Raw genomic sequence first — 22,568 nt, 5'->3', positions numbered from 1 at the left:
GTCACAAATACAACTAGACTAAATAGTGCTATATACATTTTCCCACTACTGAATTATCAATGATGAATTATTTATTATAGAATTAAGCACAAGCATCCGGAGTCAGCTGAGTGTGAAATGTAACTCTAAGGGCACAGCCTGGCATTTCAATCAATGGGCCTTTACATCTACTTTTGCAGATATATTTTCCATGTAGAGTGGAACTGCAGCTTCCAAAGAAATGAGCTTTGGTCAGAGTTGGATCCAGTCCACAATATTTCAAATGATATTTATGAAGAATGTCTTTTGAAATCAATTCATAGAGTATAACATGAATAAAAAGTCGTGATTGGCTTTCACTGTTCAAAGCAGATGGAGAAACAGAAGTGCAAACAGAGCCTTTGTGCTCTCTTCCCCCTTTCATGACATTTTATTTCCTGGTGCTGTTTGTTACAAATACTGTCTTAGAAGTGAAGATTTAGCTCAGGTAGGAAAATTTGAATCCTGCAGTTCTTAATCTCTGTCTAGGCACTGCTCTGAGGGACAAACCTAATAATTCTGGACTGACCCAGAGAATGAATCAAAAAGCCTTGTAATTTTCGTAGCTGATATTTTGTCTTGCAGTCTATCCTGAACTTACATTGTTGTGCTCAGTGCCACTCTCTGTCTGCTTTCAGTGACTGCTGTACACGTGCGGCTATTTCAATCTCCAGAAGGTGGCTGTTCAATATTCCAGGCTCCACACAGCTCACTTATGACGAGTGTCATTTTATGTGGCCTGAGGCATGATGCAAAGCAGAATGTGAAGATGAAACCCTGACTATCTTGATGATTCTGAGCACTTCGAGTGCTTCTAAGAGGTGCAAAAGAAGATGTATCTCAATCAACTCTGTGGTACAAGATTTTAATAATTTTTTCAAGACTTCCTAACATTTTGTTTTCCCTCCTGGGAGAATTGAATCTTGGTAAATTTTAGAAATCAAATTTTATGTAACTGAACGTAAAAATCAGGCTGAACTACAAATCACAACTGAAGAACTATTCCCTTCCAATTATAAGGAGGCAGAAGTGCACTCCATGAAAGCAGTTCAACAGATTTTACATTCATTTAGTTGAGCTAGATATGTACTATTAACTTAATATGACAGCCCTCAAATACTATTAAGCAAGTGGGTTGGTAACACTGGAACAGCTTTTCTGTCACAGGCCTGGATATCAGAGTCAGCAGGACCAATCTGAAGTATACACTCCATTATAAATGTGAGGAAAGAATAATCTTCTTTCTTCTTCACACATGGAAATCAAGAGAGTCATTAATGAAGTGTGAATAAAAACTGAGGTAAAACATGTGACCTATGACTTCTTGAGGAGCAATTTCTTATTCTCTGTGAATGATATTTTGCCAAAATGTGAAAAATGGCTAATATGTGGTTACATTTCAGCCTCTGTCAGACAGTGTCAGCTTGTTAGAGAAAAAATTAAGTAATAATAATAATATCGGAAGAAATTATGAGTTTCCAGAAGTGAGGTAATATACCACAGATTGTTATTAAACACTATTTTGAAGAATATGGAAACTGTTAACTGTAAAATATTACCAAAAAGAAAAAAGAAAAAAGAACAACAAAAAGTACATAATAATAATAAAAAGTATAATCTGAAAAAGAATAATCTGTAATGGAAATTGAATAGTAGCATTAAAGAAGACATATCTATTAAGTATTTTCTATTATGTGAGATAATGATATAGGAAGAGTTAGTTCTCAAAGGAATTTTCATTTTTTCTTGCTTGCAGTATTCTCATGTTGCTGAAGTCATTTTGTCGGAAATATGTTATTAAAAATCTGTGCCTGATGGTGGTTAAGCTGAGTATTTAAGAGTAGTCTAAAGAAAGTGGCCAAATTTTCAAATGTGTTTTATTTGTGCTTATTTATGGATGGTGAGCCCTTAATGATATCCAGGCTACTAAATACCTGAGTAATGTGTTTGGAAGCCTAACTCTATGTGTTTGCAAATGTTTCAGTTGTATTTTTTACGAGTTTTATCTCAGTAAGGAATCCATTCAGACAAAAGAATATAATATAAACGTATAGCACACCCGTACTATGAAACTGAAGTGAATCCATTTGAGGTTTCCATTTCTTCTTGCCATAATGGACAATCTGCTTATGGGCAAATGAGTGGTGTTAGCTTTCTATATGCCAGTCCCACTCTTAACAAACTACATTTCTCCTAGGAATTTTAGTAAGGATTAGTTCAACAAATAAGAACTCTATTTTGTTATTACAAAAAGAGAATGTGAGGAAAATATGGATGATTTCTTTTTGTTTCCGTGTATCACATTCAGTTCCTCATGAAAGAACATAAAATACTAAGCATGCAATTTTGGACTTCAGTCCACGGGTTATTTTGACTGTTAGTTTTAATAAATAGCTCCCTCTCCTTCAACTAGAGATGTCAATACAGTGTCACAATCAAATGTTACTGATTACTTACAGCGCAGGCTGTATTTTAATGTTTCTTTTTCCCAACCAAGCACAGATTTCCATGGTAATGTTCAAAAAAGAAAACGGCTTTTGTTTCCTGGAGATTGGTTAGAATATGGGGAGATGTTTAAAAGGTTATTTCAACACATACAAGATTTTTTTCCTAAGGTTTCATCTGTAAATATAGAGTTGCCACAGTTATTAGAGTAGGCTACATAACTATTAAAGTAAGCAGAAGATGAGTGATAAAACACCACAATTAATCAGTGCCATGGTGAAAATGCTGATTTTGTGTTACCGTGTTAAGCAATCCAGGTAATATCCAGAATGCTAATATGTTTGTAACAGTAGTTACTGATCCTGTGTGCTAAGCTGCAGAGGTGTATTTCTTGAGTGTAAAGGTTTCAGAAGTGATGGAATCACAGTGCAAAATGCTGATGGTTCCAATCATTTCCTTTACTGGATTTTTTTCACATATGATTTTCAATCTATTATTGTTCTTTCAGTATGCGATCATTAATGCAAAGGCGTGCTAGTAATGAAGAGGCAGATGCTGCTTACTTTTTAGGAAAAGCAAGTTACTCAGTCATATAACTGTAGCAAGATAACACAGTCCTGGCAAAGCCCAAGCCCATCAGGAGTCCTTGTTGATTCAGCAGGGCCCTTTAGTTTGACCTCAGTGCTCCAGCTATTTCGTTTGATTTTCTCCTTCTTTTGTACCATCTCTTTCTGTATCCTGGCTCTAATGGCCCTTTTGAGAATATTTACTGAGTCATCACACAGTTTTACGGGCTAGGCAGGAAGCAATACACATATAAAAGCAAGGCAAAATCCCTGAAATGCATAAATAAATACATTTACAAATCCATCCACTCATCTATTTTTTTTTTCAGTACATATTATCCTTTTAAATAATGTGAAGCTTTTAAAATTTGAAATAAAAATGTACCAGTGCAAAATGCCCTTAAATACTTGGACGTTCTCTATTGTTTGGAGCTTTCAAGTTCAGGCTATCTCTGGAACGTTAATTGATGCAAAAAAAATGGGCTCCATGCAAGTGAAAGAGCCACAGAGAGATCGTTCTTACGCAGCTCTGATCACAGTACACGTGAACAGCCAGTCATCTTGACGAAGCCTGTAGTTACAGAGGTCAGAGAAGGACACAGCAGTCCTGGGATCTGTGCTGCTCTCTCACAGACTTCGGAGAGTTTCACAGAACCAGATCTTCCCCCCATTATCACAAACACTTAGATGTGTGTTTTCAGAAAACATGCAATAAAATAACCATGTAGGGATAGTGTAACCTAAATGAAACTCAGTGTTCGTTAGCTCTCCAAAACAGTAGTACTCTTGTTATGTATTTCCATTCTCCTTACTCTCCCAGTTCATCTTTTGCTACTGAAACTGTAGCTATTAAAATACTTATAGTTTAAATACATTTCCAAAAAACACAAATTGCCACTTTTCTGTTTATTTTTGTTTACATTGTCTCCTAAATGTTAGTGTCATTTCCTCAGTATTGACAAAAACTAAATAGTGTTTGGATAACATTTAAGAATTTGTTTCAAGCATCTGTGAAGCTGAGATTTGGAATATTATTCTCTTAAAATGCCTTAACTTGAAGCAGTGTTTTGCACATAAACATTATGTATGAGGTATGTTTCTGCTACATAAGTTTTACAGTTTGGGATTCAAAAATATGCCATCATTTTCAAACAAGAAAAAACTCAGTAGCAGAAAATGATGTTGAAAGACACCTTAACATGCTCTCTGTATTTGCACTTGAACTCATTTGCAGTGTGAGTACTTAACCACTGCCTTCAATTTAGCTATATGAAAGCTGGGATATATTAAGTTCCTCTTGCACACTTGAATTCTTTTGGAATTTCCATTTTGGTGATGTGTGTTTTGCAGTGTCAGTGAGTAGGATCGTGGTTGCACAGGCTGATCTCAGGCTGCGGTGCATGGCGATGTGTTGCTGTATCATCTACTAGATGAGAGACTGAGATGCTGAGAGGACTGAATCATATGCATTGAGGAAATGGACAGGATGCCTAAGTGAAACTGCCAGTGTTGTGTGTGATCTTCAGTTTTATTATTTGGCTCAATAATGATGTCTAATCTTTTGCACCCATCAAAATCTATTTTGTTGCTGGTGATGTCTCTTCACATAACTGGGGAAAAACAGCTGGCCTTCATCTTTTGTCCTCTCATTCTTAAGAGTATGTTTATGTTGTACTAGATGAGGCTATGCAAATAAAACCATTTTTTAACAAGAATGGAAAAATCCAAATGATTATTTTTGTTTGACCTAATCTTAGCTACTACAAATGTTTCAGGATTCTCAGTATTTTAGGAAAACTGCCAATAATTAGGAACTGTGAAATATTCCTATGTCATTTTTCTTGGTGAGATGATATTTGCAGTAGAGAAGTAAAATTAAGTAAATTAAGTAAAATTACTATATTGCTTCTTCACTCACATTTTGTTGCTTTTTAGAAGACAAGAAATGTGAATCTATTCTGAATAGGTCATTGAATTTTTACCTCCCACAATTTTGTGAATACTTAAGACACCCAGTTAACAGAGAAGCAATAGATTCACTACCGTTTCCAAGCTTCCCAATGTTTTTTTACTTCTATTTTTTTCTGTGAGATTCACTTTGATTAAAAGAAGTTTGTGGCTTTAAGAAAGTACTTCAGTTGGTGTCTTCTGATTAAATGAAACACTTTTTAGCAGCTTGTGTAACCATGATGCACCCAGGAGTCAGATGTGTCAAGTACAGTCCTGTGCCCAAATTAGTGTGCCCATATTAGTGGGTGTTACTGAATGATCTCTGCCTCCTTAGAAGTTCAAGATGATGCTTCTTTGTCTTTAATGTGCCTGATGAAAAGTGAATAATTTGCATTTCTGATTTGCATCACATAAATCTTCTGTAATTTTTCTCTACAGATTTTCCACATGACATATGATCTGGCCAGTGCTGTGGTGAGAATCTTTAATCTAATTGGAATGATGTTGCTGCTTTGCCATTGGGATGGCTGTCTTCAGTTTTTAGTACCGTTGCTCCAGGATTTCCCACCAGATTGCTGGGTGTCCCTAAACGGTATGGTTGTAAGTATTGTTCATTTTTCATTGTGCTTTCTAAACTTTATTTTTCTAAACAGTTAGCCTCAGACTCAAGTGCAAAAGTAGTAATACTTTTCGTAGTAATACTGCCTAGTAATACAGTGCCCTGCAACTTACTCAAGATTATTTAGTTTTGTTGGTTTGCCTGCTAATAAACAAAGGTTGGTTTTGTAACCCTCATTACAAACAAAACTGTACTGACACACTGTCAGTAAGTGAACCAGAAAATATGTTCAGTTTTGAGGCCATTTTAAATTAGTAATCCTCATTCTCTCAAAAGAGTCACCATAAGAAATTTGGAAATACTCAGTTCACTAGTGCTTTCAGTTTAGTTTTTATTTTCAGAAGGTTATAGATACTGATTTCATCTTTGTTAGTTTCATCTCATGTAGTCCTCTGTTTTGTAAATAACTTCTGGGTATGTCATTAAGTCCTTTACCAAATTGTTCCTACTTAACTGTCAGGATGAGTTTTCTCTAAGTAGAATACAGGAAATACAGATTTACTTCCGTAATACTTATGTGTGCGTGAAAAGAGAGTTCAAAGAGAGAACTTGTCAATGCCTTCTATATAAGGAAAGATAATGATGTTCTGTTTGTTTGACATATGCTTTGAGGAATTAAATGTTTTTCATGAAGCTGGATGATGAATCAGGTAGACTTTTTTTCATAGAAAGTACACAGATGAAGTTGTTGAAATGTGTCTGTACCAAACAGAAAAAGTCCCAAGCAACTATCTCATTGACCACCTGAAACACAGAATCACAGAATCATCAAGGCTGGAAAAGACCTCCAAGATTATCTAGTCCAACCGACCACCTGCCACCAACATTTTCCCACTAGACCATGTCCCTTAGTATGACATTGAAATGGTTCCTGACCACCTTCAGGGATGGTTACTCAACTGCCTCCTTAGGCAGACTGTTTCTACAGTTTCAAAGACACTTTACTGTAGATGGGCAACTTGTAAAGTACCACATATTTCTTTTGTAAAAACATAGCAGTGTTTGTTCCTTTAGGAGTGTAATACTGCCTATTACTGTTGGAGCTTGGTGACTAACACTGTCAGTCATACAGACAAGCATTTGCAGTCATTGAATGACATATTTAATGATAAGCAGCATGTTTGCTGACACCTCACTGTGCAGCTTTGTTAAAAAAAAAAGTGACATATCTTCACAAATGGAATTGCTACAATAAAAGTAGGTCACCAGGATGCTGACTGGCATGTTTTTGCATTCTACTGCATTGTGGGTTCTGCTTCATAACATCTTTCATTCACATTCAGAAAGGGTACATTCTGTACCAGCTTGCTAAAGATATGGATAAAAATTACACTAGAGAGTGAAAGGGAGTAAGCCTTGGCTTATGCTTAACTGAAGTATTTACCTTTTTATGAAAACTTAAATATTAAATTCTTCCATATGAGCTACATCATTTGACCTTAGAAAGCTGTGCACATGCGTAGGGAGATCTTTCTGCCTGCCCACGCTTAGTTTTCTTATAGAAAAAATACTGTCTCCTTACTGGCCACAAACTCTTGAAATGATCCTTTCTGAAAACTATTTTCTCTGACAAATCTGCTGCTGTTAATGAACACTGAACATCGTGGGGCAATCTGAACTTTTGTTGATGGCCCCAGAGGGCCAATATTGTCAGGAAGAGAAGATCTTTGCCTAGCTCCAGCTATTGCATCTTTCTGTCAGTGAATTCTCTTTTACTCAAACATTTCAGTACGGTATTCTGTAAAGACAATTATAAACGCATTTGGAGTTTGTCTCAGATTTCTGAGTCAAAGAATTCTGAAATATGTAGATTGCTCTGAAAGTAATGCCACCTATTTATTTCCATGAAATCTGCAGCAGATACAAAGAGAACGATAACACTATTTGATAGGGTAAATCCTCAGCTATGAAACACCATTTTTTCAGTATGGTCACCACTGTTAGCTATGCACTGTCACCAGCAGTGAACAAGAGCTTGCATGCACATTTGCAAACATCTGTATAGCAATCTGGAACGTGGCTTATCTTTCACAGTGTTGCTGCCACTGCTGAAAAGCACCATCCACCTGGTCACTGTGCTTCGATCCACTGTTTGTTCTCCATCAGTGTTCAGCAAGCATCAATGAATGTCAGTGGGTGCCATTTTTTCCACGTGGAGGAATTCAGTTCCACACCTTTGCTTCATATGCACTTCCATATCAGACGTCACTGTGTCAGACTGCCCCTTTGCAGCCATCTGTTGCATTGGCAACATAATGTAACAGAATATTGGTTGGAAAGTTTGACCTATAGTGCCTTATCACCAGCACGTGCCTCTGATGTCATAGGCCAACAGAATAACATAGGTGATATTACTTTTGGAGTAGCCCTTGTACACATGTTCTGAAAAAAGGCATAATTTCCCATCTTTGAGTTTCAATCTTCTTTTGAGAGCTTTTTTTTTTTTGTGTGTGGGCATTTCCAGGTACTCACACTGTTGCTTCCATGTATGTTCCTCAAAAAACACTTTTACGTGGGCTAATCTGAGGATAACTAACTTTTCTTTGAAGTAATATTTTAACAGTTACTGATGGTGATCATAGACTTGAAGACTTACTCTTCAAAAAAAAATAAATCAGTTTTTCAGTATGCAACACAGCTGCTGGTCAGCTGCAAGCCAAAGTTTTAGCAGATAATGTGATGGTAAGGGAAGTAAAGATGCCATGAGTATGACATGCTGTCTCTTCAATCTGTGTAACCTAGCATACTCTTCCAGGACACAGTTGCATTCTGTCTTACACATATGTTTCTTCAGGCTGCAGATTACAAGAACATCCTCTAAAAGCCTTCTCCTGGAAGCACTGTCTTCTGTAGGAGCTAGTATGCAAAAGTTTTCAAATTCCACAGCTTTACTCACATTGTACTGTTAGGAAGAAGAACAAAGGTTAAATTTAATGTCAGAAAGCAACAGAATAATGAAATCAAGCCTACTACTTCAAGGCTCTGAACGTCACTGAATGAAATTAAAGAAAAAAAAATCAGTGGATTTTCATCTTTGAAAGAATGATTAAAAATGTCAGATTGGACCATCAGGTAGACTGTGAAGTGAAATGGAAAGGCTCCTCTTTAGAAGGAAATAAGGTGGCCGCTACCTGGTACTGGGTCAACCTTGAGCCTAAGTAGTTCAGACCACAATGGGATGTTATCCTCAGTAAGAATCAACTCAAATGGTGTATGTACTTCTTAGACTTCTTGGCCAATTCTTAGCACTGGCGTTCCTGTTATGAAAAGAAAGACAGAGCTGATATCTTTCTTTAATTTTTCAAGTTGTGATCCCACCTGCCCAATTTCATATCCTTACCGCCATTTCATTGCTCTGATATTCTCAAATCTTAGTTACTGTTTGCCAGCAGGATCCTATGCTCTTTTAAAATATCCATGCACTTCTCTCTAAAAATAAGAGACAACAGCATGAGCTCTTTTTTAATGCTCACTGTAAGTCATGTTCCAGCCAATCCTTTCTGGATAAGGCAACAGTCAATTAGTGCTGTGAGGGTATATGGTTCTCTGATTCAGTTCCTTATCTTTTTTACACCAGTATTATGAGTTCATTCCTAAACAAGGTCTTCTCTGAAGAAGTTTCACAAAGTTTCCTAATGATGCTGCTTAATTTCTCCTTGGCTCAGAAAGCCTATTATCTGCAGCTTCTTGTGTGATTTATCCTCAGCTTTCTGATCTGCATTGCCTCAGACTAGTGTGCTTCCATAATGACTCATAGACCAAACAGCTTTATCATACCACAGAGTGTGAGCCAGTTGCTCATTAGAAAATTAGGAGTAAAGTTTTCACCTGAGACCAAGGGAAGCACAAAAACAGACATAATGCTACAGAGATCCTCTCCTATAGTCAGTTTGTAAAACCCTTGCTTCTGCATTTTTTATTCACTTGCAGCTGCATTGAATTGCAAAAACAGAATGTGTAAGTTCCAAATGATGAGCAGTTATATGGGTCTTATATGAGACAGAGTTTCTAAGCAAATGAAGATAAGGGAGAGCATTTTTGCTACTGATGCCTTCTGGACATCTGTCCACCTATATATGAAATAAAGCATTGCTTGCAGTAAATTCATTGTTATTATATTCAAAGTTAGCTCTTCCTTTTTCTGTCACCTATGGTAAAGTCTCAAAGACATGCTGATCCTTGAGTAACAGTGTCTGAAGATTCCCATCCTCTATTTTCATGTCTATATTTGCAATAATTGGATGTAAGGTTTGGAAAACGTAGTATGTTAAGCAAGGTATTTACCTGAAATTTTCAGATATTTCACATACAACATTGTCTTAGTCAGATAAAAATCTAGCAGAGAAGTATAAAACTTAACTTGAAGACTGAATTTTTTAAAAGCCAGGAAACTGCAAAGCTTCTGGAAAGAGCTTGCTTTGCTAGCATTTCTCATGGCAGTCAGACAATCTTTGCTCAGCAAGAATCCCTCGGGTTCTCTGGTTTCTCTGTCTTGGCTTTTTCTTGCTACTTGCAGTTCAGTTGTCTCAAACTCTGGGTTTGGTGGAGTTTTTTTTAGGTTTTATATTCAGTGGAGGGGGATTTTCCATTATATTAAATGATTTGCTCAAGATCAATGGAAATCAGAAGTTAGCCTGAAGAAACTCATCTCTGGCAGTATCGCCATTGAAATGAAAAGATTTGGGGAATTTCTGTTGTAGCGTTTGAAGGTTCTTCCCTTTATAAAATAAATTGTTTAAATGAATGCTTCATAGTAAAATTCAGAAGTGCGGGAGATGGTCAGGATTTCTAATGCAATAAGAATTATGCTAACATAAATTTAATATGCACAAAAACTAGTAATAATGCATCAACTTGAATTTCAAGTCTTAGCATTTCTTAATAGTGAACACCATTTTCAATTACACAATCACACACTTCAGTAAGATCTCCGCTTTACTCAGCTGAGCTCAAGGAGTGGATTACAGTGACAGTTACTCAGCATTGGATATTTCCGTTTTGATAATGCATTGGCTCAGCACCTTCATCGCTATGGTTACTCATTAGAACAGCTACTTTTCTCCTGAGATTATTCTGCATTCGATCTTTATGTGATAATGATCATTTAGTGCTTCACAAATATTTTAACAACTTTTTATTATATGGCAAGTTGTTGAACGATGTTCAAAGCATTGATTCTTTTGACTTCATTTGTAGTGATAGGCAATAAATGCTTATAGAAATTGTATCCACAACCTTTAATTGGGTACCTAGTAAATATGGAACATAAGGGAATCATCTGGTTACTGTAGGCACTGTGGATCTCATGAGATCTACTATTACTCTAAAGTATTTTACACTCATATATTTATGTATGTCTATTGATTTAGTTAGCAAATGCTTCAATGAATAGTTAAAAGATTGAATTTACATTTCTGAGATTGACTCTGATGAAAATATTGGTAAAGTAGGAATTTCCCAATTCAGATGAGTGCTTTATTTACAATACAATTTGGAAATATGGTAATACTAATAATAACTTTATGTAATCTACATTCTTAGGAAAAATGTATCCCTACTTGGGGAATGTAATAATTATATATCCTCTAGGATGTGCCACTGTGTACTGTTGAGTTACTGCTGTCTTTTGCACACAGCCCTGACTTGTCATCTGATGTCAGCCCACTTCCTGCCCCATCAAGATGACAGTTTGTGACCTATTCCAGAAGGTGAAAGAGGTCATAACAACCAATGTTAGACCAAAAAATAAGATCACTTAGGAGGATATATTAGTTCATCTGATTTGACACTATCACAAACTGCAAAGGAAAATGTTGTAGACATGCAGAACTAGATGACAAGAAATGCTTTATGTAGACTCAAGCCAGGTGTTAACAGCAGTACCAAAGTTTTACGCCAAGCTAGTAAGTATTAGAGAAAAGGAGTAGCTGAGGACACTGTTGATTTCTCCACTGATCATGACAGTGTGTCATGATCAATGGAGACGAAAACAATAATGTTCTCATTTTTTACAACAATTGCTGAGGCTTTAAGAAGATCCACATAGGTTTTGGCATATGCTTTTCTTTCTGTTCTATGATAGGTGAGGAGGTCATCCATCTTTGCTGGGCTAGAACACACATATAATAGAAAAAACAATAGCTTGTTGTTCTTACCTTCTTGCCCTTTATACAATAACTGTAATTCTACTCATATCTCCTGTAGTTTTGGACTGTGTAGTTTGACAGTAGATTTCTGATGTGCCTACATAAAAGCAGTCATTAGATTTCCTGTGCCTTGTATTTGTTTAAGATATTTCATTATTATTATTTTGTGCATTGTCTTAGTCACTGCTGACAGTAAATTAATTCTGAATAATAAGGAAGTTCCTGGAGTCCAACCCAGCATCTACACAATATGATTTAAAATTTGTTTCCATTGTGGCTGCTGTTTCCTGACCTAAAAATTATACTAATTTGTTCCAAAGTGCTTTCTTAGCGTTATGGCTTTTTTTGTCTTCTCTTTCAGATATATTATCTTATCTTTGTCTTTCAAGCCACGATATATCAGTGCAGGGCAGCTCTGTCTCTTTTTCTTCTAATAATTTGAACTGTAGCAGAAACACATTGGTTTACATTTTCACAGTCAGGCCTCACTGGTTTGCTAAGCTAAAATGATAATGGTAAATATATTCATCTTCATGATTTCCTGACATTGGTGTATTCCCAGGTTCTCATTGGAGCTCATTGTGCTAATATCTTGAATTAATTGATATGCAGATCCTTCACATTTGAAAAATAAGGGTGAAAAATCATTTACAGGAAGGCCTAAAACTTCACAGAAATTTAACACTATGAAGTATTTGTGTCATCCATTAATCTTTGGATAATATCCATAATATTTGGATTGCAACTGAAACAAAACTGAAAACAGTTCCTTGAAGAAGGTTCCCAGAGCACAGTGCCATCAGCTTTGGAGATTAAAAACTCAAATACTATCATAAGCCATGTTACCTTACTTTACTGTAACTAAAAACTCAATGTTTCACTATTGATGCTATTATTTAATGCTGACAGTGACAGTTAGTTTAGTAGATATTAATGCTTAATGCTTCAGACCAAGTATCTAAATTAGTACGCCCCTGTTTTTAAGTGCTGATTGTAACATTGTGCTACTGATACGTTAATAGCTTCTAAAGAGGGTGACTTCTGTAATGAATTAGTTGGCTGCCTTGTGTGTTTCTGTTTCTTTCAGATAGAAAGCTGGTCTTCATTACAGAGGATAAGAATAATGAAACAATTAGTTAGAGGAAGCATGCAAAAGCAAAATGTTGTACCTAATACTTATTTCCACACTTCTTCTTCATTATTGTGAGAGCTGTAGGAAATTACGCAGATGAGGATTCAAGGAGGGATTTACCCATTTATCATCAAACCATAATTCCCATGTTTCTCCCTGCGAACAATCAACCCACCTCATGAATTTTTATTCTGTAGTATGGTGTAATGGGATTTGGGGTAAACTGTAAATTACGAAATATTTTATGTAAGCCTTCAACTTGAAAGAGTACAAAAATCTGCATGTAATATGGTTAGCTACAATGCTGCATTTGATAGACATCCCAGAGAAAAATAATAAGCTTCCTAATGTGTGTCTTACCCATTTCTTCAATAAAAATTGAAGTAAAGCAGAAACATAAGTTGGTTCTATTGTATTTGAGGTGCTTGCATCCACCGTGTACCTCAAAATGAACATTCAGGCAGTTATATGCACCTCATTGCCAAATACAGTTTCTATGTTGTAAAAGAGGGCACGGCCTTTGTTTAGGGGGAACTGGATCAGGATCTTTTGTTCTGTCTCTGTAAATGACAGTAAGTATTTATCTGCATGCGGTGGTATTCCAGGTTGAAGTGACATATCTCTGTGGAATTCTGAAGCTGCTCTTCACAGGCAGGGGGAATATTCAGGCACTGAATGCTTGGAGTGTCAATGCCAGAGCAGGTTTCCCAGGATACGTCCAGATGTAGATGAATCCAACTGAATACCATATATACAGCTGCTCTTCAGCAAATCTTTTTTTTTCCATTCCAAATCTATGTTAATTTGCACAGTGTAACTTCTTGATCTGTGTTCTTAGAGAGTATATAAAGGATAACTGGCTTTGCGCAGGCTACATATTATTTCCAAAGGATCACTTTCAGCCATATTACAATCATATTTTCTCAAGAGCACTAATTTTAAAGCTTTTAACTGAGCTTTTTTGACATATCAAATTTAAACTCTTCACACATGACTACTCTGATATCTAAAGTACATCTGGACAGAAGTCCCTGCTGAGATGCAATTAGAAATAAAAATTGCCCACGTGAAATTGTGATACATTAAAGGCTTACATTTTACATTAGAAAAGTCAAACCCAGGTACTTTGTTCTGTGTCTGGGTCTGAACTGAGGCACTTCATATGCCAGGCTCTTTAGATTTTTGTCTCTGGTCCACATAACGCTTTTTATAATTCACAAAATATAAGTGTTCAATTTTTTTTTCTTGCAGGAAGAACAGCAATGTTAGTATTAAAAACTTGCTGAGTATTTATTTTAAAGAACCACTACAAACTGTCAGAAAATATTTTTTATATTACCTTAATAATTTTTTTTCTCTTTGTCTGGAATGACATGGTTTTAAAAAATGTTCATGACAGTCTCATGTGAATAATAACTAAGAAGGAAGAGATGTGTACTGTCAGGTCCAGTTCATTACCAGAATTACCAAATTTTTGCACTACTGTGCAAATGCTGTGAAATAAATGTTTTGAAGCAATCTCTTTTCTTCACCAAGCTAAAATATTATTTGTTATTTGAATGAGACTAGAAAATAGTTCCCAGGTTCTCAACAGATCACTCGTGTAACTTTTCCAGTCTAACTCATGTATCATTTCAATCCGTCTATAGTCTATAATGACACTCGACTTTATTTTAAGGTATAGACAGTGGAAAAACATGACACTTTGCTATTTTGAATAATGAACGCTCCTTTAATATACTTCCTCTCATGTTCTTCCTTGCATAGAGTTGTTTTGTTCCTTTCCTCAGACTTAAATCTAAAGGTTGGATCTGAAAAATATGTACATACATACACACATATTTTTTTATAAAGTATTTTGTTCTTTACATATGAGGGAGTTCCAGCAGGTGTTTGTACTGCTGAGGAAGTCTTGTGCATCAGTTTCAATAAATTCACAAAAATACTCTGAAACTCAAAAAAATTAAAGGAAGTAGTTTTTTGGTTTTTTTTCCAGCACTGCAATCATCATGCAATTATTCCTACCTTTAATTATAGAGAAGAGAAAATAAATAAAAAGGAACTTCTACTGTAATGTTCAGAAGGAGAAAATAACTTTGCTATATGAAATGAGACTCAATTCACTATCATTTTCAACCTAATTTCAATGAAATGAGAACTTTGTAAGTTTTTGGTTGGAATTATGAAGCTGTTTGAAGGTTAGCTAAAACTTGTCTGTATCTGTGTGCTTGGAGCATACAAAACCTGGCTGCTGTAGAAATAAATTATTGTTGTCACTAATCATACTTAGTGCCATTCTTAATGCTTTACTTTCCCTCAGAAGTATGAATGGCTTGATTACATTCAATTGGGTATATAAGAGTAAAAAATACATCATTTGATTATAAATAAATGCGCAATAGAAGATTATCAGGTTTTTCAGATCAATCATCATTTTGCAGGTATTCACTAAATATGGAGCTTACAGTTAAGAAAAATTTCCAACTGTGCAAGTTAGAGTACACTATTCTTTTTTTTTGTAAATACACAGTATTTTCTATAGAATATGAGTCTTCAAGATTAACATCTTTCTCAGCCTTTCTAGGCAGGGCAAATGCCATGCTTTCAAGATGTAAATATTGTGGCCTGAATCCAAGAACTCTTGTTGTAACTCTCATTTTATGTGTGCTCTGTCCTGTGTAATGCTATAAAACCTGTAATAGTGCAATTTTTACATTTGCATTCTGAGCATTCTTCTTATCTCATGAGATGCCTTTTTTGTCTCTCACCTGGTCCTTTATCTGGTTTATTACACCATGTAATTGTGGTATGCTTGCATTAACGCTACTGCACCAGAAATGAATTCACCTAGACAAATCCCAAGTTGCTCTCCCAGAGTCCCTCACTGATTTCTCAGAGCCATTACCCATACTGGTAAAACACACTGTCCAAACTGGTAATCCAAAGTTCACGTTCAATTTTAAGATAAAAGACCAAGTTTAAAATCATAGTTTGAGAGAGAAAACGGTCCTTAGGAATTTTTTTTTCTCCACTGGGTAAGAGCAAGAAAGAGGTGGGAGGAGGCATCTCTAGCCATAAAGATGCAGGGACACTCAGCAGGGAGCTGATGGAGATGGTTTTAGCTGAAGAGGTTCTTGGTGCATTTGATAGAAAGTCTCCCCTCGAGGTGATAAAGAGCACCTGCAATAACCTCCTAATCTGAATCACCATCTGCAGGAGTTTGTTTTTTTTTGCTGACTGCGTAGGGAGCCTAGGGAGACTCATCAACTAACTCAGCTGTTAAAGTGATTAAGCAAATTCAGGTGATGTAGAATTTTGTTATGTCTTTTTCTGTTATTGTGCATTCTCACAAGCAAAACCCAGGACAAGGTGGGCCACAGGATACTGTAGATACCTGGATGTAAATAACACTATGAAAGGCACTGTACCAAGTCTGTTCATCCTCCATTGCTCAGGATCACGGTGTTCTTCATGTTCCTCTCTCCCTCAAACATCAATCATAGCCTTCTGTGGCTGACGGCTCCCCATGGTTCTTCCTTTGAGCTGAGTTGTCTGCCTCAGTGTTACCCATCTGAGTCAGAATATTTTCATCCTCTGTATGTGGACTGAGAAACCCAAACTCCTTTAAACTACTCGGCAGGCGGATGTTATAGTCGATCCACAGGATACTTTTGAGGATCTTGCTATAATCAGAGCAGTATGGTTTCATTCTTTAGTGCAGAGAGAGGCTTTTCTTACTTATTATGTTACAGTTATGAAAGTATCCCATATGTTTTCCAAGCATACAGTTAAATGGCATTACTATTCTATGAATAGAACAGCTGTCTCATTAAAACTACTGAGTGGTGAGAAGGCAAGTTAGCTAAACAAAAATTAGACCCATTAAAAGTTTGAGTTTTAGCATCAGGTTCTTCAACATATTGACTAATCTGTGGAAACAAAGTATAGAGGAATAATACTCATTTATGACTTGTCCGTAGTTCTTTACCAATATGACTTATTCAAAGTAAATTTTTTCCCTCTTCTTTAGACTGTGGAAATCTTAGTGGAGGTGGGTTATTCAGAACTAGGAATGATATTTTTGAAATGCTATTTCCCTGATCAGCAACAAAGGATATATTTATTTGAAAACTACATGTGACAGTAAAAGAAGCTGTAACCCATATGCTCACAGATCAGGCAAAAATAATGCAGTGAAACTGTCTATACAAGACCAAACATGAAATTAGAATTATGCATCAGTGGTTCTAGTGCACCTTACTTTCAGGTAATGAATAAAAAAGGCTTGGGGGAAGAGGTGGGAAGGTGGGCAGATGAAAGAAAAGAAGAAGAAGACAAGGTAAACCCCTTTTATTCTTTGTATCCTAGAACCGAGGAAACATACCTAACCTTGAGATGCACTTTGTCTCTCTCAAGAGATACCAAAATCCAAGTGGAAACCTATGGCATGTCTGTTGTACAGTTTAGACAGCACAGCATTTTACAGAAATACTTAAGTTAGTCCTGAGAACTGCATATGTATGGCTGCATTCAAGTTAAAGATTCAGCTGCTGAGTGTTCATTCACATGGGATTTCAGGACCAACCAAGTGGCCATATGAAGTCCAACTCACAGCCTGTTTGGCTGCTTTTCAGAGTGTCAAGAGTAGATGTCTGGGAAAGATCAAATGAAAGCAAGCACAGAGTTCCCTTTGTCATCTGACCAGCTTTAAGAAATTTGCAGCTAAGTGACTTCTGAAGCCAGAGCTGGTATGCTCATGAGGCTTCACAGCAGGCTTCATGTCCTTAGTTTGGAGTCTCTTCTACCGTGCCCTGAGCTGAGGCTGTTTACCTGAGCATGCCCCATGGTGCTTGTGTGTGGTCACAGGCTGCTTGCTGTGTGAGGAACAGAAGCTATGTTCACAGCTCAGGGTATGATTTCTCATGTCTGCTGGTTTTTAAAGTGGGATAAAAGGCAGCTTCTGAGGTATGCCATGAAGCAGGTAAACAGAGGAAAATGAAGATATCTAAATGTTGGACAGAGTGAAAAGAAAGACAGCTTTCTTCAGAACTAACTTAATTCACAATATAGTATTGGATATTCAAACTTAAAAGTTTGTATGAGTTTTGCTCTTCAATGTTTTGAAAGGGAGAGCAAAAGAGAACATGCATCATTTTAGCCTAATCATGAAGGCCCTCATTTAGAATTCAGTTCCTGAATGTCTGAGAAAGCAGACAAAATTTGTCTTTAGAGGCAAGACTGGGAGGTGGAAACTCCTTGTGTCTTAGGAGAATGATACAAGGTTACTTGGGTATTCTGCCAGGTCCTTCAAGGTGTGTATAAGAGCTTTAAAAGGGAAGAGAAACATGGATTCCTTCCATCCCTCTCAGAGTGTGAGTACTTGGTACCCCAAAGTTAGGACATTCTTCTAGGATTCAGATTAACCGCCCTCAGGTAGAAGAAGGAAATAAATTTTTAACAATTCATTCAATCTCATCTTTTTTAATCAATAGACATCATTTGGAGAGAAGGCCTTACTGATGTCATCAATCTGGACTCCAGTAAGGCCTCTGACACTGTCCCTCACAACATCCTTCTCTTCAAACTGGAAAGGTGGATTTGACAGATGGACTATTCAGTGGACAAGGAATTGGTTGCAAGGTCGTACCCAGAAAGTGGTGGCCAGTGGCTCAATGTCCAGATGGAGATTAGTGACGAGTGGTGTCCCTCAGGGTTCAGTAGTGGGACAAATGCTCTTTAATATCTTCATCAGTGACATTGACAATGGAATTGAACACACCCTCAGCAAGTTTGTGGGTGACACCAAGCTATGTGGTACGGCTGGCATACCTGAGGGATAGGATACCATCCAGAGAGACCTAGACAGGTTGAGCAGTAAGCCCAGGAGAACATCATGAAGTTCAGCAAAGCCAAGTGCAAGGACTAGTGCCTGGGTCATGGCAAAACCCTGCTATCAATACAACCTGGGGGACAAAGGGAGAGTGCACAGCCCTGCCGAAAAGGACTTGGGGTTACTGTGGATGGGATACATTCAAGGTCAGGCTGGACCAGGCTTTGAGCGACCTGATTGAGCTGTAGGTGTCCCCATTCCTTGCAGGTGAGTTGGACTAGATGGCCTTTAAGGGTCCCTTCCAACTCAAATGATTCTGTGATTTTGAGATTTTGTGCATTGGTTTTAGGCTGCTAGGTCATTTTTTTGTTCAGTTTATTCTTTTTGAATTACTTGCAAACTCTTAGAAGTTCTTGCAATTTTAGTGCATTTGAATTTAAGAACACGTTATCAGTGAAACTCTGATGACTTCTCAGAAAAACGAGAGCCTCTGATCTAGATCCAGCCTGGTTACTTTGGCACCAAGATTTGCTTTTTTGTGTAGTGCCACAGTAAAGTATCTACTGCAGAACTGTTTTGCTTCCTGCCGTCGTCATCCCCTAATAAAATAATGCACAGCTATTTGTAGGACATAGTATTTGATGAAGGACTGTGATTTACCAGAAACACAGATTAGCCCTCTGGAGGTCTCAGACATTTAGTAAGTTAATTTCCTGAAGAACTGTAAACGATCCAGATGTAGCCTAAAGTCTCAAAGGTATCACATTAGGAAACAAATTGAAAAACTGACAAGAAAAGTGCTGCTTTCAATACCAGCTAGAAGGAAGAAGAATGCTTAAAAACTGCACTGCATCTCTGCCATAAGAGCTATAGTAGTTACAGATAAAAGAGTATATGATAGAAGGCTAAGGAAAAAATATTTGAATTTCCTTATGTAGTACCAAAAGTCACCTTGCCATAGAAATAATCTATTCTATAAAGCACTGGAACTTGTGAATCCTAGTCCCAGCTCTTACACTGAATCACCTTGATTAGTTTCTAATCAGGTTAAACCAAGTTCAGGCCCTGTGTACACACATTTGCCTTTCTGAGCGGATTATATTAGTATCTTTTAACCTACAGTAATCTTCAGTTAAATAAATATATTTTTAATTTTCTAAGGACATGTTTCTGAAACACATATAAAAACGAAGTATTTTGCTAGAGTTTGCATGTATATTGAGCAAGAATGAAAGTATTCTTAACGAAATCAGGCTTTGAGTATTTCGAGATGTTCTTAGTGAGAGATCATTGCGATACTATGATTTTGTGCATATCTATTTACCTTTCAATTTAAATATCAAGTTTTCATAGCCTTTTCTTAATAATAGCCTTTTCTACTACTGACTAAGTTAGATGTTTCTTTTACTGTATTTGCATAGCTTCAAAATCCCTTTGATTCAAAGGGAATGGTAATAGCACTCAGAATACTAAAAATTCATTGCCAAAAGATATTTCCTCTCCATTTGTGATTTTATTTCAAATCAGGGGCTTCACATAATTTGCCATCTAGTCTGAGTTGATCACAGAATACAAAGTTGTAGCTCCTTCTGCTGATTTACCTTTTCTGAACTGGTTGCAAATACCGTCAATGACAATTGCATGTTAGAGCTTTTAGTAAAGCAGTATCCTGTGGAATCACAAGTCAGGTTTATATCACTTCACTCCTTCAGTCATCTCCCAGAATGGCTCTATATTAAGCTCACATTATCTTCCGCCTGTTCTTGACTATCAGATAACTACTGCTGAAAATTCAAAGCTTTTCTCAGTGGCTGCATTATAAAAGCATTTCATAAATTGCTTGATTCAGTGCTCAAGGCTTGTTAAGTAAACAGTGTTTTGCATCATATCCACTCCCTTTCACCATCTGAAAAGAGCAGAAAAAGAGATGTCTTCGGTGCATTCTGGACTTTTCAGTCTCCTGAACTTGCAGAATTTATGTATTCTTTCATTAGGCATGCCATTGTTTTGACCCTTTTTTCCCTCTTTTTGATATTTTTAATATTAAAGTAGTTATACCCGTGATGCCTTGTTTACCCAGTCTAACAGAAACCTGTAGATGCACTTACTGTAATCACCTACTGAGACTACAAAATAATTACTGTGTATTTACTGTCATTACAACAAATTGCTCCTTGGTGAACACTTTTGTGTCTGTTCCAGTCAGTCTCTCACTTAAAGTGAGGATTCAAAAGTTATTTGAAGATCAAAAATAGTGCAATAGGAACTTCATCAAACTTTGAGTGTGTTGTAAGTCAAAGGTCTTTATTAGATTATTGCATTGTTTGATAAATTTCAGAAAAAAAATAGCTCAAAGTATAAAATTCAGCATAGAGTGGCATAGTAACATTTTCAGTTTCAAAGATAAGGATTTGTAAAAGCTTTGATTTCTTGTATGTATTTTGGATAACGACATTAATTTCAAAGGAAGAAAGAAGGAACACTCTCCGGTGGTAATATTGCTACTAAAAATGTTGCCACCTAAAAACTTTGAAGGCAAAGGCATACAAAAACAGCCACAAGTGATAGGCAAGGTCTAGAGCACCCAGACGTCCCCTTGCAGGAGCAATCTGTGTTCTTGTGAGAGCTTAAAGGAGCTGGAACACAAACCTTTTGAACTGCAAACTGCTACACTGCATTATGCTCTCTCTTGTCATGCAGGTAAGCATAGACAGGGTAACAAGTACATTTGGGGAAATTCTTTCGTTTTTATCTGTCCCAAAATTTGTCACTGACATGGGCGTGGGGGCTGTGTGATGGATGAAACATGCCCGGGTCTGCTTTCTCTTCTGGAAGCTGACTGCCTGCATCACCTGCTTCCATACAGCTGGGCTTCTAAGACAGCTTACCTGTGGCCGTTTTCCTGAGACAAGATGGCCGCAAGTGAACTGCTGATCACAAGTCATCCTTGACCTGTGCTTACTGTGTTCAGGGACTGTGTGTGAGAATATCAGTCGGCCCCAACCAAAAACCACCACTTTCTGAAAAATGGCACATGGTCAAATTAGTGTGAAAATAGTATGAGAACGCTTCCTAGCAGAGTTAAACTTTAAACGGGAAAAACAGATACAGCCTATGCTTCTAACATTTTATTCTGAAGTCTGCAAAATCTTGTCTATGGCTTCTTAAAAGTTCTTATTAAAGTAATTCTTTGGAATGGAATATTTTTTTAAACATGAATTGTGTTAGGAATATCCTTTTGTCTTTTGGGTTCAATTAGAGGCTTTTTGGGTCCGGTGACCTGAAAAAAAGGATGAATCAGAGTGGGCTAACACAAAGGCAAAAGAGCAGAAAAAATAACTTTTCCCATAAGGATTAATTTTGTGATAATGTATGTATAGCTGTAAGAATCTCATATCTCTGATTAGATGCAGATTTGTAAAGAGCAGCACTGAGCAATGTACAGGGAAACCTCCTCAATGAGCTGCTAAGCAGATGAATGTCTAGTGATATGAACCATCTTTCTGAAGGCCTCTGGCTTAAGCATGTGAAGATAATAACTCAAATTTAGGTGCAAGATGAAACTGTGTGCAAAAGACAAATATTTCCACTTCTTTTGTTTTTAATGAATTTCCAAACTGACTCCACAAAGAAAATAATGAATCCTTACCACACAAAAATGTAGTCACAGGTAGATATTCTTCCTGCTTTTTTTCAGTAGGGAATGATAAATACTCAATTATTTCTTCAGCATCAAGAGAAAAAAATTAAAAAATGTGTTACACTTCTGTATTTTTGTTTGTTGGCTAGTGCCAGAGACAGAGCACCAAAACATGAAACATGAATCAGCTGTAATGACAGTAAAGTCACATAACAACTCTGA

The 22,568-nt window shown here is 36.8% G+C and overlaps 1 protein-coding gene across 1 annotated transcript in view; it reads left to right on the top strand.

Annotated features, from left to right (window-relative positions):
- The window catches only part of HCN1 (hyperpolarization activated cyclic nucleotide gated potassium channel 1), a 202,374-nt gene that overhangs the window by 95,036 nt on the left and 84,770 nt on the right, over positions 1-22,568 (top strand). The window contains exon 3 of the mRNA XM_021381011.1: positions 5,418-5,579. Coding sequence (XP_021236686.1) covers positions 5,418-5,579 — 162 coding nt within the window. The remainder of the gene's footprint in view (positions 1-5,417; positions 5,580-22,568) is intronic.

The sequence above is a fragment of the Numida meleagris genome, chromosome Z, assembly GCF_002078875.1.
Source record: "Numida meleagris isolate 19003 breed g44 Domestic line chromosome Z, NumMel1.0, whole genome shotgun sequence".
Lineage (NCBI taxonomy): Eukaryota > Metazoa > Chordata > Aves > Galliformes > Numididae > Numida > Numida meleagris.
This window is presented reverse-complemented; position numbering and strand designations above follow the sequence as displayed.